The sequence below is a fragment of the Maylandia zebra genome, linkage group LG8 (genome assembly GCF_041146795.1).
Source record: "Maylandia zebra isolate NMK-2024a linkage group LG8, Mzebra_GT3a, whole genome shotgun sequence".
NCBI classification, from domain to species: Eukaryota; Metazoa; Chordata; class Actinopteri; order Cichliformes; family Cichlidae; genus Maylandia; species Maylandia zebra.
Window position 1 is genome coordinate 28,121,285 of NC_135174.1, and position 15,197 is coordinate 28,136,481.

Genomic DNA, 15,197 nt, shown 5'->3' on the forward strand with positions numbered 1-15,197 from the left:
AGTTGTAATGTTGCAATCATAAAATTTGTACTCCAAATACATTTTCCAAACTACACCTTCTATAATTATTCATAGTTGGACCACTGCTCTACATCAGAACAAACATCAGAAGCAGTAATGAGCTCACTGATTGTTCCATGCAAAAGTTTTATGGCAATTTTCATTTTAATGGAGAGAAACAGAATATCATCTAGAAAAATCCAGAAAAAAACAAAAACACATTACATAAAATCTGTAAACTTGTCTGGATTCTGGATCCCACGATTGGAATCTGTGTCAGCAAATCAACACATTACTGATACTTCTGATCGCACCTTAAGCACAGCTATTTAAATAATGAATTTCTGCCATTACAACCTCTGGTCTGACCCAGGGCAGTGGAAAGTATTATAGCATTAAAATATTAAAATACAAGCTTATTTAGATATGACAAAACAAAGCTGGTATTTTTTTAATAGGAAGGTAGAAAAATATCTCACATTTCTTCTTTAAACATTCTAAAAACCTTTTACAAAAACATATTTCTTTCTCCAAATCAGGGAAAACTGATCGTTTGTTTTCCTGCATGTCGCTTACCAACACAAACCACACAGTTAAAGACACTTTGTGCAGTTTTTCTTATATGTGGACTTTCATGTGCTTCTTCAGATTTTCCTGTCGTGAAAATTTTTTATGTTTTGTGTAATTTTTTTTAACTTTGTTTGTTCGTATGTATTTGTTTGGAGTACAAAACGCTGCAGAAAGTACAGTAAGTAACATAAAATCACCCTCCTTTGAACCTACAAATAAAAAAACTAAAAGTAACTGCGACATAAAACAGCAAAAACTAAGCAGAATATAAATTATCTGATTACTGACTACTCAGTCCATCACATCTCCTTTAAATGCTTAATTACTGCCCTGTCCCTTTAAACACTGTACAAAAGCTTTAAAAGCCAGAAATTCCACATTTTCATGCCATAGTGTTAAAGAGTTTAGGGTTTGGGCTACTTTTCATCATCTTAGACCAGACACTAGTTTTATCCATCCCACATGTTAAAACAATGCTTCATATTTTATGATAGTGATTTTTTTAAATGAAAAATGTTAGTTATTGTTAAGAATTCAGAAAGCAGAATAAAATTAAGATAACGTTGTGCACTTACAAGGAGGGCTCAAACATGCTGTAGTGAGCCTCTATCTCTGAAAATGTTCTCAGGAAGATTTTGTATCCCACCTTTCAGCATATTTAATACTAAAAAGGATCTGACTCGGGGGGGCTCAGGTGGGAGGCAGTCACTGACGGGAGAAAAAGAAAGAATAATAAAAGTGGAACCCTTGTTTCCAGCTCAATTTCTTTGTTTCGACCGTGGTCGCTCCGCTGTGGGATCGCTGGGGGCGCTAATGTGTGCAACACCCGGTGTTTGAGTTGCGGGATGGAGTTTCGCTGACACACACACACATATATACAAAAGCGTTACGGAATATTTGTTTTGACCCTGTCTGTCCACTAACAAAGCCAAATCTACCGGGCGCACCTACCCGAGCAGCATGGCCGATAATATTGTAAGTACAGCGGCGGGTGTGCTCCGGCTAACGTTAGCTAGCCTGTTAGCCGGACTCCTGAGTGATGAGGCAGCAGAATTAGCTTGGCTAGCATTAGCAAGCTAACATGAGCTAAGAGTGACCAGGGCCTGTTCAGCTAGCCGGCTAATATGATAGCTAGTAGGCTAGCTGACGACATCCGAATGAAAAGAGTCATTGTTGGCTAACGGGAGAGCGACAATAACGGCCGGCTTAAAATGACTGGCATATTCTTTCAGCTCTTTAGCATGACAGTAACACGAATAGCTCGGTAACGATGGGAGCTGTGATGTTGCACATTCACCACGAAAGTGATATTTAGTTAGTCTGTGAATGAGCCAGTACACACTGACAGCTTTCCAGAGTAGTTCAATGTCAACATCGTCATGTTGCAGCTAAAAACCAGAGATTGATGAGCTAACGTTAACCCGACTTTTCTTTCTGCACTGTCACGGTTGTCATAATACCCCGACACTGACACCGGAGGGGGGCAGAAAGGGGGGGAGCTGCGTCCTGGTTTTGACTGACAGGTGTTTGAAATGCTACAATGGATTCGGGCTTGTACTGTAACGGCTGAATTGTGGGTTTATTTCTGTCCCTCCTTTAGATCATCAGGGTGCAGTCCCCAGAAGGGATGAAAAAAATTCCTTCTACAAAGAGGGAGACAGCTGCTGCTTTTTTAAAGAAGGTAATGTGGTAAATATAACAGCACTCAAGCATCTTGTTTTCTTCTGTGCTCTAAGGGCTGGTTTCCAGCCTCAGGATTTATCAGTTTGGCCTGGCAGTCCAGTATAAGGGGGTCAGTTCAGCCTTTAAATGAAGGTGGTGGCTGACTTCTGAACAATGCAGGATTTTAATTAGTCATGGCTGCTGTCTTCTTCCCTAAGCCCCATTCTGCCTTTTTATAAGGATCCCTGCTGACAAACCCACTGGATAGCTAAGAAAACAGTTTAGTTAAAGACTTCTAAACACATTATAGTTTTAATTCAGCTGTAGATAGTATGCTTTATTTGATGTTTGCATAAGATAATGAAAAATGATCTGTGAATAGTTGTCCAGCAGTTACAAACACAATAACATCTAAGCCTGGGCCATCATATTCTGTTCTGCTTATGACCTCTTTGGGTTTCCGAAGGCATGGGAGAAGATGAGGGAGAGTGAGCTCAAAACAGTTGTCCTCAGGTTTTTCAGATGTAAAGGAGGGGAAACAGGTATTTTCTGTAGCTTGTGTTTCCATAAACTGCCAGGCACCAGCACTCCTTCACCTCAGGGCTTTGTCAGCTCATCCTTATTATTTATTTTCCTGGAAGTAGTAACACCGTGTCCTCATGCAGTTGAAAAGTCACAAAATTCAGAGTACCATCCTAATCTGCACGCCCTCCCTCACTTCATCTCCAGTTCACAAAGATTACCCATGTTTGCTGCCTTCAGGGTACAGTGGTGCCACATTGTTTTAAATTGCTATGCATTGTAAAATTAAGTAAGAATAATAGACATAAAATAAAATGGTCACAGTTTTCTGGCTGGAAGAATGAAAGGCTATCTGAAAGCCACAGTGTAGTTGCAAAAAGACTTTGATCCAATAGAAATCTGGGAAAAAAGCAACTTTTTGTTTTGACCGTTTGGTGACACCATGTTTCAAAAGGGGAGATTATCAGCTCTCTCAGTGGTTATTAGACCCATCACATGCAGTTACTTGTGGCCAAAACAGCAGGAATGTTATTCTTGATGCTTCAAAACAGGTCTTTTTAAACCAAAGGGCTATGATATGCTAGTCATGTTAATACTGTCAATCATAAGGATGTACTGATATATGAACCAAATATAGTCATTAGCTGATATTGGCATATCAGCAAGTAAGATGGCATTTATCCGCATCAGTAGCTGATATTTATCTGTTGTGTCACATCGGTCATGTGCTGGCAAAAAAGCAAAGAATTTCCCACTCTCTGCTTTCCTCCACACCAGAACTGGATCCAAGCCTTCTGTACGTTATTTCCACAGTACACTGAAAACCTGTGGAGGCCTCTTATTTTTTCCACAAAGAAAATTGATTAGAAAATGTTTTATCTTTCAATCAGTACAGGAGTGTTATGTGTTGTGTGTGGGCTTTGTTTTGTTTTTTTCCTCCTCTTGTGCCTGTACATGCATGAAGCTGTGTAGGAAGTAACAGAGCAGGTCGGTCCTTCACCGCTCCTGTGCGTTTTTGTGGATTGTGTTTGATGTTTTAGAGTCCAGGCATTGCTTCACATCACAGAAGGCACAGATAAAAGCAGATAATCCATTTTTTATAGGACTTGAATTTTACTGAAGGCCTATTAATAATTTAATCCACTTCCCCAAATCTAGTGCATAAAATACAGGAAATTCCTGTATCCATTTACAGCTGTCTGGTAATGTTGAACCCAACATTTGCACCAGTGGTGAATCACTGCTGAGCTGGACTCACATCAGATTTGGACAACTCCTAATCTGATGTCAGTCCAACTCTGCAGGACTGTGAACGCCCTTTGGTGTTTCAAGAAGTTTGGCTGACACAAACAGGCTTCAGAGATGTGAATTTGAAGACCTGCAAACATGAACTGTAAGTTAAAACTTTAAATCTAAAGACCTTCTTTACCAAAAAGGACAGAAGCCGGTGAAATGACAATAAAAAATGAAGTGATCTGCTTGATTGGTAAAATATCAGGTATTCAGGTGACAAGAGTCAGCAAAGCAAAAATAGGAAGTTTTAGCAAATTGACAACAAACGTGGTAAAATACAGTGTGAGGTAAGAATAAGGCACCGTAAGACTTATAGTAAAGCTGACCAATGGTATTACTCCCAAGTTATACAAGTCTCACTTACCAAAGGACTTAAGAGCCACTTTCCCCTCTGTTTCTGGGTAAATTTTCTCTGTTATGCTTCAATTTTACACATGAGGATGGGAAATAATTACATTTGCATTTTAATCACTGTCTATGAAAAGCCTAAAATAGAAGCATATAACGCAGACAGAGCACTGCAGCAGCACCTCATCAAAATGCATTTGTTAAGGCAGGACTGTGTAGCTTGCAATTCAATGGAAAGTTTTCACTCCGTACTGAAATGCAGCTATGAGCCAGACAGAAAAGAGAGGAGCTGAAAACAATGTCTGATTGTGTACTTTTCCCATAGTGATGAGATCTTACGCTGTTCTTTTGGTGTGTCATGAGAAAAGTGATCCCCAGACAACCTCTATGCTTCTCACTGCTCTTCTGTTCTCTGCTAATTTTATTAGTGTGGACATAGTACTTTTCAGACATAGGTGTAGAGTTCTGGAGTGCACCGGATCAATGCCACTTCCTTCCTCAAAGTGAGGAAATAAAATATTGGTGTTTAGCAAAATTCTAGTGAAATCCAGTTATCAGTTCAGTATATTTCATGTAAGAGAGCCATTAAAGACTAATCAGATTTGAAGTCAGTATTTTTCTCCTCTGTCTGTAACTAGTAAACGTAACAAGGTGCAAAATATGCAGCGCAACATGTCTCAAGTAAAACAGTGTTTATAGAATGACACAGAATACCAAAAATAACTTGTTTTGTTTTTTTTCACACAACCCAATATGTAAGTTTTTGGGTTTTTGTTTTTTTTTTTTACCATCAGTACAGGTTAGAGTCAACTATTTGGATTTGTGGAAGTTTCCTTTGGTTCTGTCTAAAGCCTCTTTATCAGATCTTAAAATGCATGTACGTGGAAAAAAGGCCCACACAGGGAAATGATCAGCATCCCACTGAGTGTATTACAGTTACATGATGTGATGTAAAAGTGCTACGAGGGAGACCCTCCTGTTCGATCCGCTCAGAGTGCCAACCATAAAGAGGTGTTCCTCCAGGCTGACGCTCTTTGCTAATCTGCTTTGAGTGATTGGTATCTTTTCAAGAGCAAACTGTCTTTACACAAGAACCAGCACATGTGATAAGAATTCACTCCCGGCAGCACAAGGCTTTGACGTTTATGCTTAATGATGAATTTAAAGTGTCTTGATGGCTATCAATGTTTTTGTTCCAGGCTATATGAAATGTGTGTCGTATCGATATTCTTGTCAAAATCCGGTATCTGCTTCTCCCACAGGTGGCCAAAGAATTTGGGTTCAACTCTAATGGGTTTTCGGTTTATCTGAACCGCAACAAAACCGGAGAGCTCGTATCCCAGAACAAAACCCTCAGCCTTCTTAAGATCAAGTAAGTAGAAACAAACAGACTTTAACCTTTAATTAGAGTCTGAATTTCACTCTTGCCTCTCTGGGGAGTGTTGGTTCCCAGAAATACTGTCTTCTTTGTCGACCTCCACAGCTTTAATCATCTTATTCTTCTCTCTCGTGTTTTGTAGGCATGGGGACATGTTGTTTTTGTTCCCTTCAGAATCCTCCACCTCCTCCGGGGAGGTTATGGACACGGCCACCCCTCACACATCTTCGTCACTACCATCCGTCTCGTCCTCTTCTTCGTCCTCCATGATCCCCCGGTCCTTTTCAGCGCCCCAGGTCCAGGAAGATGAGATCGATCAGTATCTGGCCAAGCAAGATGGCAAGATCTACAGAAACAGAGATCCGCAGCTGTAAGGAAGAGGACCAGCTGCACACATCTGACCTCAGTGCAGATGTTGGATACCTAATCATTCTTTTCTTGTTCCAGATGTCGCCATGGTGCCCTTGGGAAGTGTGTGCACTGTGTACCGCTAGAGGTAAGATATTTCATTCCTGTGCTTTGTTTCTTAAATGATGAATGTTAGGGCTATAAAGCATGTTTCTTCTGATTCCAGCCTTTTGACGAAGACTACCTGAATCACCTCGACCCACCAGTGAAGCACATGTCATTCCACGCATACCTTCGCAAGCTGACGGGTGGCGCTGATAAGTGAGGAGCTGTTTTTAATTTTCCAGTTTGGTTGCTCATAATGTCAGACTCTGACACTGTTCTGATCTCCTGCAGGGGGAAGTTTGCTGCTCTGGAGAACATCAGCTGTAAGATAAAGTCAGGCTGCGAGGGTCACCCTCCCTGGCCGGAAGGCATCTGCACCAAGTGCCAGCCGAGTGCCATCACATTGAACAGACAGGTATGTCACGGTAACAAGTGTTGGGAGAAATATTCGTTTACTTCTTTTATCAGCAAATATGACACCGAAAATACTTGAAGCGAACCTTCCTGTCCTGGGAGTACTCCATATTTCACCATATGAAAGATGGAATGAGCTCCAGAACCCTGAAGTGGTTTAGAAAATGAATGGATTGGATTACTCTGCAGCTGTTTTACTGAAAATGTGCCTATTTGCTTAATACTGCACACATTTGTAATGTTTTCTGTCCCTGTTAATAATTTAGATCACAGTAAAAGTTTCAGGCGCATTAAATGGCAGGTGTACATTACAGTTAGCTTCAGTACAAAGTGCTGAGCAACACTGGGAATTTAATCCCCAAGTATATTTTAGCATGCAGACTCCTCCTGAGCGGCTGCTTCCACATCTTCAAAGAAACTTGATCCATGTCTAAAAAAACCAAACAACAGTCCTGAGTATCACACCGTGTATGTGAATGTAGTTTTTCTTTTCCCCCCCCAGAAATACAGACATGTAGACAACATCATGTTTGAGAACCACACCATTGCTGACCGCTTCTTGGACTTCTGGAGGAAGACGGGCAGTCAGAGGATGGGGTACTTGTACGGCAGATACACGGAGCACACAGACATCCCCCTGGGCATCAGAGCGGAAGTGGCTGCCATCTACGAACCCCCACAGGTGGGACATTCTCACTGAGCGTATTGCTGCCTGATTCTGCTCTGCAAGTGAAATTGTGTCTTAGTTTATTTGCTCAATAAGGTTAAAGTCCTCACTGAGCATTAACTGCATTTAAAACTATGCTGTTTTTCTCGGCTGTGTTTCAGAATGCCACCCAGAACAGCCTGGAACTGTTGGATGATCCCAAAGCTGCAGCCGTGGACGAGATTGCTGCCAAACTGGGCATGTGCAAGGTTGGGTTTGATTTCCCCTCAGTGCTCTGTTTGACCTCACATTGCTTTCATGTTTGCATACAGGCAGAACTATATGCATGCACATATATACAAAAAATAGATGCCTCTACAGTCAGACGTTAATCCAGTGAATGGATTCCAACTCCACCACTTAGGCTGCAGCTGGCAGACGTCCTTGTTCTGCTTTGCAGCTTTACTGTGCTCAGTACTAGTTCTCCTGGTAGAGTGGCCTTCCAGCTACTAAAGGGACTACTGTCAGTGTCGAGTTGGAGTCTGTCAGAGAGCTCAAGACACCTAAATGACCCTGATTAGCCTGTTGCTGCAAGTGGGGCATGGATGACCAGGGAGAAAAATCTGACATGAAACTTAAGGGTGTACTCAAAACAGGCAGTACATAACATGCCTGACCACAATTGTCCCCCAGAAGTCGAGTTAGTTTGGCGTGATCTCTATCCCCACCCACCCTCTTGACTCCAGCACTTCTTCAGTTAAAGCTGCAGATTTTCTATGAAAATCTCTTTAATTAAATAACATCTGTAAGGCCTGTCAGAGGTCAGCCTAAGATTAAAAACATGACAGTAAAATAATGAAAGTCATGAAATGGATTATTTTTAATGACAGTTTCAAAAATACCTTTCTCTGCACTGTTTTTAGCTCATATTGGGCTATTTTTGTAATTGTGGTGGTAAGTTAATAGAAAGCTTTCTATGGAGCTTGGTTTCAGTCTGGTATCTCAGAGGGCACAGCACAGGCAGGCGTATGTCCAATCAGGTGTAGCTCGGTGTTTGGAGCTGTCAGTCATCTGTCACCACTGTTTAGTGGCTCACACATCATGTGTTTGGTACTGTGAAGCACGGTGACCTTCACGTGTAAAACGGGAACAGCGATGGGGAGACGCATGCTGTTGCTGTAATGATGTGTTAGTGTGGTGGGAGAAAATCATGCAGGGATATTTGGAGTATTGAGAAATACAAATTTATTTTGAAAGGTTGAAGAAGCACAAAAATATTTTTAAACTTCAAGACTCGGGCGTATGCAGTGATGTTAATCCTTGCATGTGTATGTGTTTTTTGCATATCACCTGGTGTCTTGTGGTTTTTGTTTATCTAAGGGCTGTTTTTGTTCCATTTGGATAAAAAGATGAAACTTTGAGAATTGAGTTTAACTTATAGTTTTGTTACATCATGTAAAATCGCTGAATATTCGAGCAGATAATCTTATGAGTGGACATTATTATGTTTGCTTGTTCTGCAGGTGGGGTGGATCTTCACGGACCTGCTGTCTGAGGATACGAGGATAGGCACCGTCCGCTACTCGAGAAACAGCGTGAGGATCCATCTGACTCAAAGATGATCTGTTAGTCTTAATTGTGGTGTTTTCCTCTGTGTATCCTTAATGTCCTTACTTGTGTTAGGACTCGTATTACCTGAGCGCGGAGGAGTGCATCACAGCGGGATACTTCCAGAATGAACATTCAAACCCCTGCAGACTTTCTCGAGACGGACACTTTGGATCCAAATTTGTGACTGTGGTCGCGACAGGTTGGTACTGTTCCTTTTTTTTTTCTTGTGAGTGGTTTATGAATGAGAAACAGGGGAACATTTTCTTCATTACTTTATCAATGCAGGCATGGTTACTTGATCATAAACCACAAAAAAGCATCTCTTCCCAAAATGTCCTTTTGGCTTTTCCAATGGGAACACAGTGGCATCAAATCCTCATGTCACACCCTAACTTGTCGTTAACATGGAAAATTATGTAGTGAAAAGCAGAAGGGGGTCGATGTCCTCTTATCTGCTGAAGTTATAAACATACTGGACAATTACGCAGGTAGATAACCTTTTTTTTTTGGTCATATAAATCTACCACACCTGTAGAAAAATATTTCAGGTAAAGGTGGGCACACAGCAACTCATGCAACTGGATTTTTATTTTGTATTTGTATGTTTTTCAAATAGCAGAGCCCTTTATTTTTGAGCTGTTTCCGTCAGAGCCAGTAGCGTACTGCAGTTTGGGGGAAGTCGTAAAGTTTAATCATTTCTTTTTGTTTGTATCTGCTGTCGGTTATAGACCTTAGAAAAACATTCAGTATCTGCAGGTCACACTTCAGCAGGCTAAAAAAAAGTGATTTGGTGCAACTCTGGGTATAGTTAAGTTTGTGGTTCAATCACAGATTACCTCAAGCCTAGAAACCTGCTTGACAATTTATTTGGGTCAGTCTAATACAGGGTGTCCAACTCCAGACATCGAGGGTCGGTGTCCTGCAGGTTTTAGATGTGTCCTTGATCCAACACAGCTGATTTAAATGGCTAAATGACCTCCTCAACATGTCTTGAAGTTCTCCAGAGGTCTGATAATGAACTAATCATTTGATTCAGGTGTGTTGACCCTGGGTGAGATCTAAAACCTGCAGGACACCGGCCCTCGAGGCCTGGAGTTCCCCACCCCCTGATCTAAACAGACTTAAATCATTCATTAATCTGCACATCCCAGAATGCAACACTCAGCATGTTGTAGCCTCTCCTTTCATATATCCATAGAACTCTTACAATCTTAAGGAAACTGGTTTAGGTGTTCAGTTTACAGCTTTACTGTAAGGTCTGTCAAGTGTTAAACTACGACTTAAAACATGTGCGTCCATTTGAAGCCAGAGGAGCCAGACGTTGTGCGGGATCAGGCATGAATGTTTTCACCGCCTTTTGTATTTGTTCCAAGAAAACACCCAGCAGTGACCTCAACACTTTTATTTGCATGAGTGAGGCCCCGGCAGCCAAAGCTGATGTCATGGCTACGCATCTCGCAGCAAGCAGGGGCGAAGTCCATCTGTTTTACTGTTTGTAAATCACTTGCATGTGTAATGCTAAACAGACTTTACACACTCAGTGTTTTACACACTATAGTGTTATTGCAGTGTGCATGATTTCTCTGTTGATATTTTTAACTTCTCATCAGGTTGTCCTTGCTTATTAAGATTGACTTTATTCTGGCTTTGTCAAAGATTACATTTTGTGGTAAACTGGATGAATAGAAAGCTATTTAAGGAGAACTTAAACAGCTCAAAATCACTTTGTTTAGTTCAGCTTGAGCTGCTAAGGTGACTAAAAAATCGAGCATTCAGTTAGCAACATCTACTGACAAAGGGTGAAACGCTTAAGGTTCTCAGGGGAACCTGTGGATTATTGATGGTTGGCTTATCTCAGGATCCCTGATCACCTGATCCACTTTATACAGCACATCACATGTCACTGCTGTCTTTGGCTCTCTTGATAGTCTTGTGATTGTTGCACAGCTCTCCTAACGTGGGCCTTTGTTAGTGACTGGCAGTTGCCTTTGCAAGACTAGTTTTAAAATCATCACCATCCTTAATTTATTTGCAATGGAAATAATATTTTTGTTTTTCGGCGAGTGGTTATTATTTATTTATTATTATTTATTTATATTTCTCTGTGCTGTTTTATGTGCAGGTGGTCCAGATAACCAGGTGCACTTTGAAGGATATCAGGTGTCCAATCAGTGCATGGCTCTGGTGAGAGACGAGTGCCTACTGCCCTGCAAAGACGCTCCCGAGCTGGGCTACGCTCAAGAGTCGAGCCCTGAGCAGTATGTACCAGACGTCTTCTATAAGGTGAGATGGCGTATAAAAAAAGCTCTGATGTGATGAAGTGTGCATGTTTAAGAAAAAAATAAATATTAGGTACTTATTTTGGGGTTAGATGTTACTTATCAGCTCATCCAGATGTTGAGATTGATTTGTCTGATTTTCACATCCAACAGGACAAAGACAAATTTGGAAATGATGTCACGTTTCTAGCTCGACCTCTTCCCGTGGAGTATCTTATTATAGATGTGAGTATTTTTAATAATACTTTTTGTTACTTTAGTGTAGCAAACTATATTCTGACACTAAATTTCCGGAAAACTTGTATAGAGAAATATTATTTTCTTCGCAGATAACCACAACTTTTCCAAAGGACCCCCAGTATACCTTTTCTTCTTCGCAACGCTTTCCCATTGAAAACCGGGATATTCTTGGAGAGACACAGGTAAGTACTGTCAGCATGAGCTTGTATTTCCCTCATCCGATTCAACAAGGTATAAAAAGGCCATCAAAGTATTTGGTTTAAGGAGAGGATTGATGGTCCCAGTTTGGGAAATGGGTGTTTGGAAATTTAACTTATCTCTCATCCCCTTCGTCTTTGTACTGTTTTCACGTTAATGCATAAAGACAGTCGCTCCTCCGTCCGTAGTGTGGCTATCTTCTACAGATAGCAGAGACACTGAAGAATCCATCACAAATCTGGCATTCCAGACAACCCACAGTGGAGGTTGTGGGCAAGCAGGGAACAACAAAATCCAATAGCTGAAAACACTCTTCATCTCCCGTGTTGTGGTAAAATCACAGAGTGCACGGCATAAGTGTTTAGAAAGGAACTCTCAGACAGTGAATTTAAAAATAGCAGCCATGCTGGAAACTGTGTGGACATGCCTGAGTGACTGACTGTGAAGGTGTGGTTTAATAATTCATCTTGTTTTTCTTGTTTGTTTGCAGGATTTTCACAGTTTAGCCACATACCTGTCTCAGTGCACCTCCACATCATTCCTGAACATCGTGTCAGACTTTCATCTTCTCCTCTTCCTCGTCACCAATGAAGTCATGCCTCTGAGAGTAAGTTCAAAGCCTTGACGCTTTCAGGTTTTCATTTGTTTCCCATTTGTAATGCAGATGATGGGTTGGACCGCATTCTTCTCCAGTCTGGAAGTAGTTACTCCTCCAAGGATGTTTTCACTCAGACCTTTCTGCTCATTTTCAAACCGGCCCATCACGACGGTCGCAAACATTGTTTTTCTGTAATGAACCGCTTGATCAGATTTGGATGTCCTACATAAAGCACAGACTTGCCAAACATAAACTCTCTGGTGTACTGTTTTTGCTTTTAACTCCTCAGCATCTTGAATAATTTTCAGCAGATAGATGAAAGCTTGTGTTTGTATCTGCAGGACAGCATCGGGCTGCTACTTGAAGCAGTGAAGACTTCTAATGAGGATCTGGCACAGACCTGGAAGAAGTCTGAGCAGTGGGCCACCATCGAGCAGCTGTGCAGTAAGTCAGGTTTTTATATGAACCACAGATTTAAATTCTGTTTTTGACGGCCTGTAAACTTGGTGTCTTGATGGTACATTTCATAAGGTTCTCATCTGCACATAACCATAAATATATAGCAACATAACCAGCTGCCTCCCGGGTGAGTCTTTTCCTGCAGATAGACTCCACCATGTTAAACTGCAGCTCATTATTAAGCTTACATGCTCTTTCTAAAGAGCGCCTCAAATAAACCATGACTGCACAAAAAATGTTCGATCACACGTGTGTTTGATATGGTTGGTGTTAAATATTACTAATAAATATGAATAATTTACTATGGTTAAAAAACGAATGTGTCTCTGGACTGACTTTGAACTGCAGCAGGAGGAAAGAAGCTGCAGACATTTCTATAAAGTGGAAAATCACTCAGATGGTGTGTGCTGCTGATTTGAGCTCATTAGTAAACAGATTATTGGGGATTATTTAACTCAGCAGACCACAGAAATAAACTCTGCCTGCTTGTGACCTCTCCACCGTTACCACCTGTAATTTTCCAGGTTTCCACCAGTGTATTACAAGCTGTGTCTAAGGTGACGCCCTGTTAATACTAAGTTAGCTTGTAACTCCTTATCTTGGTGTTCTTGTTAACTGTTTTAACATCTATAGACAAGACTTAGGTTTCAGTTTAAAAACAGGGAGTAAAGAACCAAACAGATGTTATATCTGGATACTGTTTCAGCTGTTCAGCTGACTCACTTATATCCACTTATTACTGAAAGAATCCTGAATGGAAGTCTGTAGGAGAAGAAACAGCAAAGATGGTGGTAGCTTTTTCAACCTTATTTCAAGTGACAAGTTAATTATAAGATGCTTTAAGAGTGAGAGGACAGATGTGTTTCTAGGAGGATGTTGACTGTGTGTTACTCTGCCTTTGTGCAGGAAATGTGAAATGCATCTAAACATCTGTAGAAAGTTTTATTTTAATACTAGTTTAAATAGACTGCTGGTGCCACCATGAGCATGATCGGATTAACCAATCAGCTCCTGAAAATCACCCTGAAAGAAGTCCCTGCAGAGTAGCTTCCTGTAGTGGGAATGCTCATAAAGGTGTAGGTCCACTCAGCTGTTGATCAGAGAAAAGATGGCGGCATATCTTCCCAGAGAGGCTGCTGCATAAAACCACTTCTACTCTTCACTGTGGTAATATCCTGTTTTTCCTCTGCTGTCCTTCCAGGTACAGTGGGTGGGCAGCCCTCCAGCTCTCTGGATTACGGGGCCATGGGCGGCCCCTCGGTTCCTGCCTCCTCCTCCGCCATGTGGTCCTGCCTCCACTGTACCTTCATGAACCAGCCCGGCACTGAGCACTGTGAAATGTGCAGCCTGCCCCGCAGTTAAAACCCTTCGCCCTCGGCCCTGCTTCCACACCCTTCACCGATCGAGCTCAGTCACTGCACCAGGACCAGCTGCGAGACTCTGACGGCGTCAGCGATCTTTTCTTTTCTCGCCTCACGTCGAAGCCTCTGCCCTTCCCATCTCACAGGCTGCTGTGACGTGCAGTGGGATTTGCTCGTTTACATCAATTTCACTGAGTCAAAATAAAGTTGAATCAGAGGTTTTTTTTTGGTTTGTATCCCTTCACACTGTTGCTTTTCTGAGAGGCAGAATACATTTTAGATAAAGCACTCTGTGGCTGAGACCCCTTTCACTCAAATAATCCCGCCGCCCTCCTCGGCTCAAACATCCTGCTGTGACTCAGGACAACAGCGAAGACTCGAGTGTTTGGATTTTTTCTCACACCAGTGCTCTGCTCACTGTCACAATATCTTCTGGAAAATCTTGCTGTGTATAAATACATTTAAGAGTTGATACTGTTAATTTAATTAAGCATTTTTCTTTTTTGGTTTTTTATCAGATTGTAGCGTATACTTTAACATTTTGAATCTTCAGAGTGGGCTCGGCTCCGTCAGGTTTTCATAGGTCTCTTTGATGAGCCCCTTAAAGTACAATCATCAGTCAAAGCTCAGACCTGGAAACGCTACGAGCTGCAGAGTAATCCCACTTAAATAGAGTTTCTATTTTCAGTATTAAATTTGAAAAGACGCCCTCCTCTGATCGAACACGTTGGTGATGATCGCCCTTTTTTTTTTTGAATGAGCCTAAAGTTGTTTTTTTGTGTTGCTGGTTTTTTGTAGCGTTTGAATTTGGTGGTTTGAACTCGAGCAGGCACAATATGTAGCTTCTTATTTTATCAGCTGTATGTTCTGTGTCTCTGTTAAACTACATCCCCAGGACAACCACCCGCCTTCATCGTTCTCTTCACCGACTCGCAGAGTATCATCCGTGAGGTGCTTTAGAAACAACCGGTGCTCGCCACTTTCACCTCCCTGCCTGCCAGCCAGGGCAGAACTGATGTTCCTCCACTGATGGTCCCCTGCAGGTTTTCTTTTCTTCTTAATCACTCTGTGTGCGAGGGGTCGCAGGTGAACACGGGGGGGGGAGAAACACCCAATTTAAACCTGCAAACTAGATGGCACCACCTCCCAAAATCCACGTTAAACC

General features: G+C 41.7%; 1 protein-coding gene across 1 annotated transcript; it reads left to right on the forward strand.

Annotated features, from left to right (window-relative positions):
- The first annotated feature begins 1,354 nt into the window (after positions 1-1,354).
- On the forward strand, positions 1,355-14,254 carry nploc4 (NPL4 homolog, ubiquitin recognition factor). Its single transcript, XM_004565970.3, has 17 exons — positions 1,355-1,545; positions 2,171-2,251; positions 5,658-5,767; positions 5,916-6,143; positions 6,221-6,269; positions 6,348-6,442; positions 6,518-6,641; positions 7,143-7,322; positions 7,469-7,555; positions 8,810-8,881; positions 8,970-9,096; positions 11,020-11,180; positions 11,330-11,401; positions 11,506-11,598; positions 12,105-12,221; positions 12,554-12,656; positions 13,873-14,254. The coding sequence occupies exons 1-17, from the start codon at positions 1,531-1,533 to the stop codon at positions 14,031-14,033; spliced, it is 1,875 nt and encodes a 624-aa protein (XP_004566027.1). The 5' UTR covers positions 1,355-1,530; the 3' UTR covers positions 14,034-14,254.
- Positions 14,255-15,197: the final 943 nt, after the last annotated feature.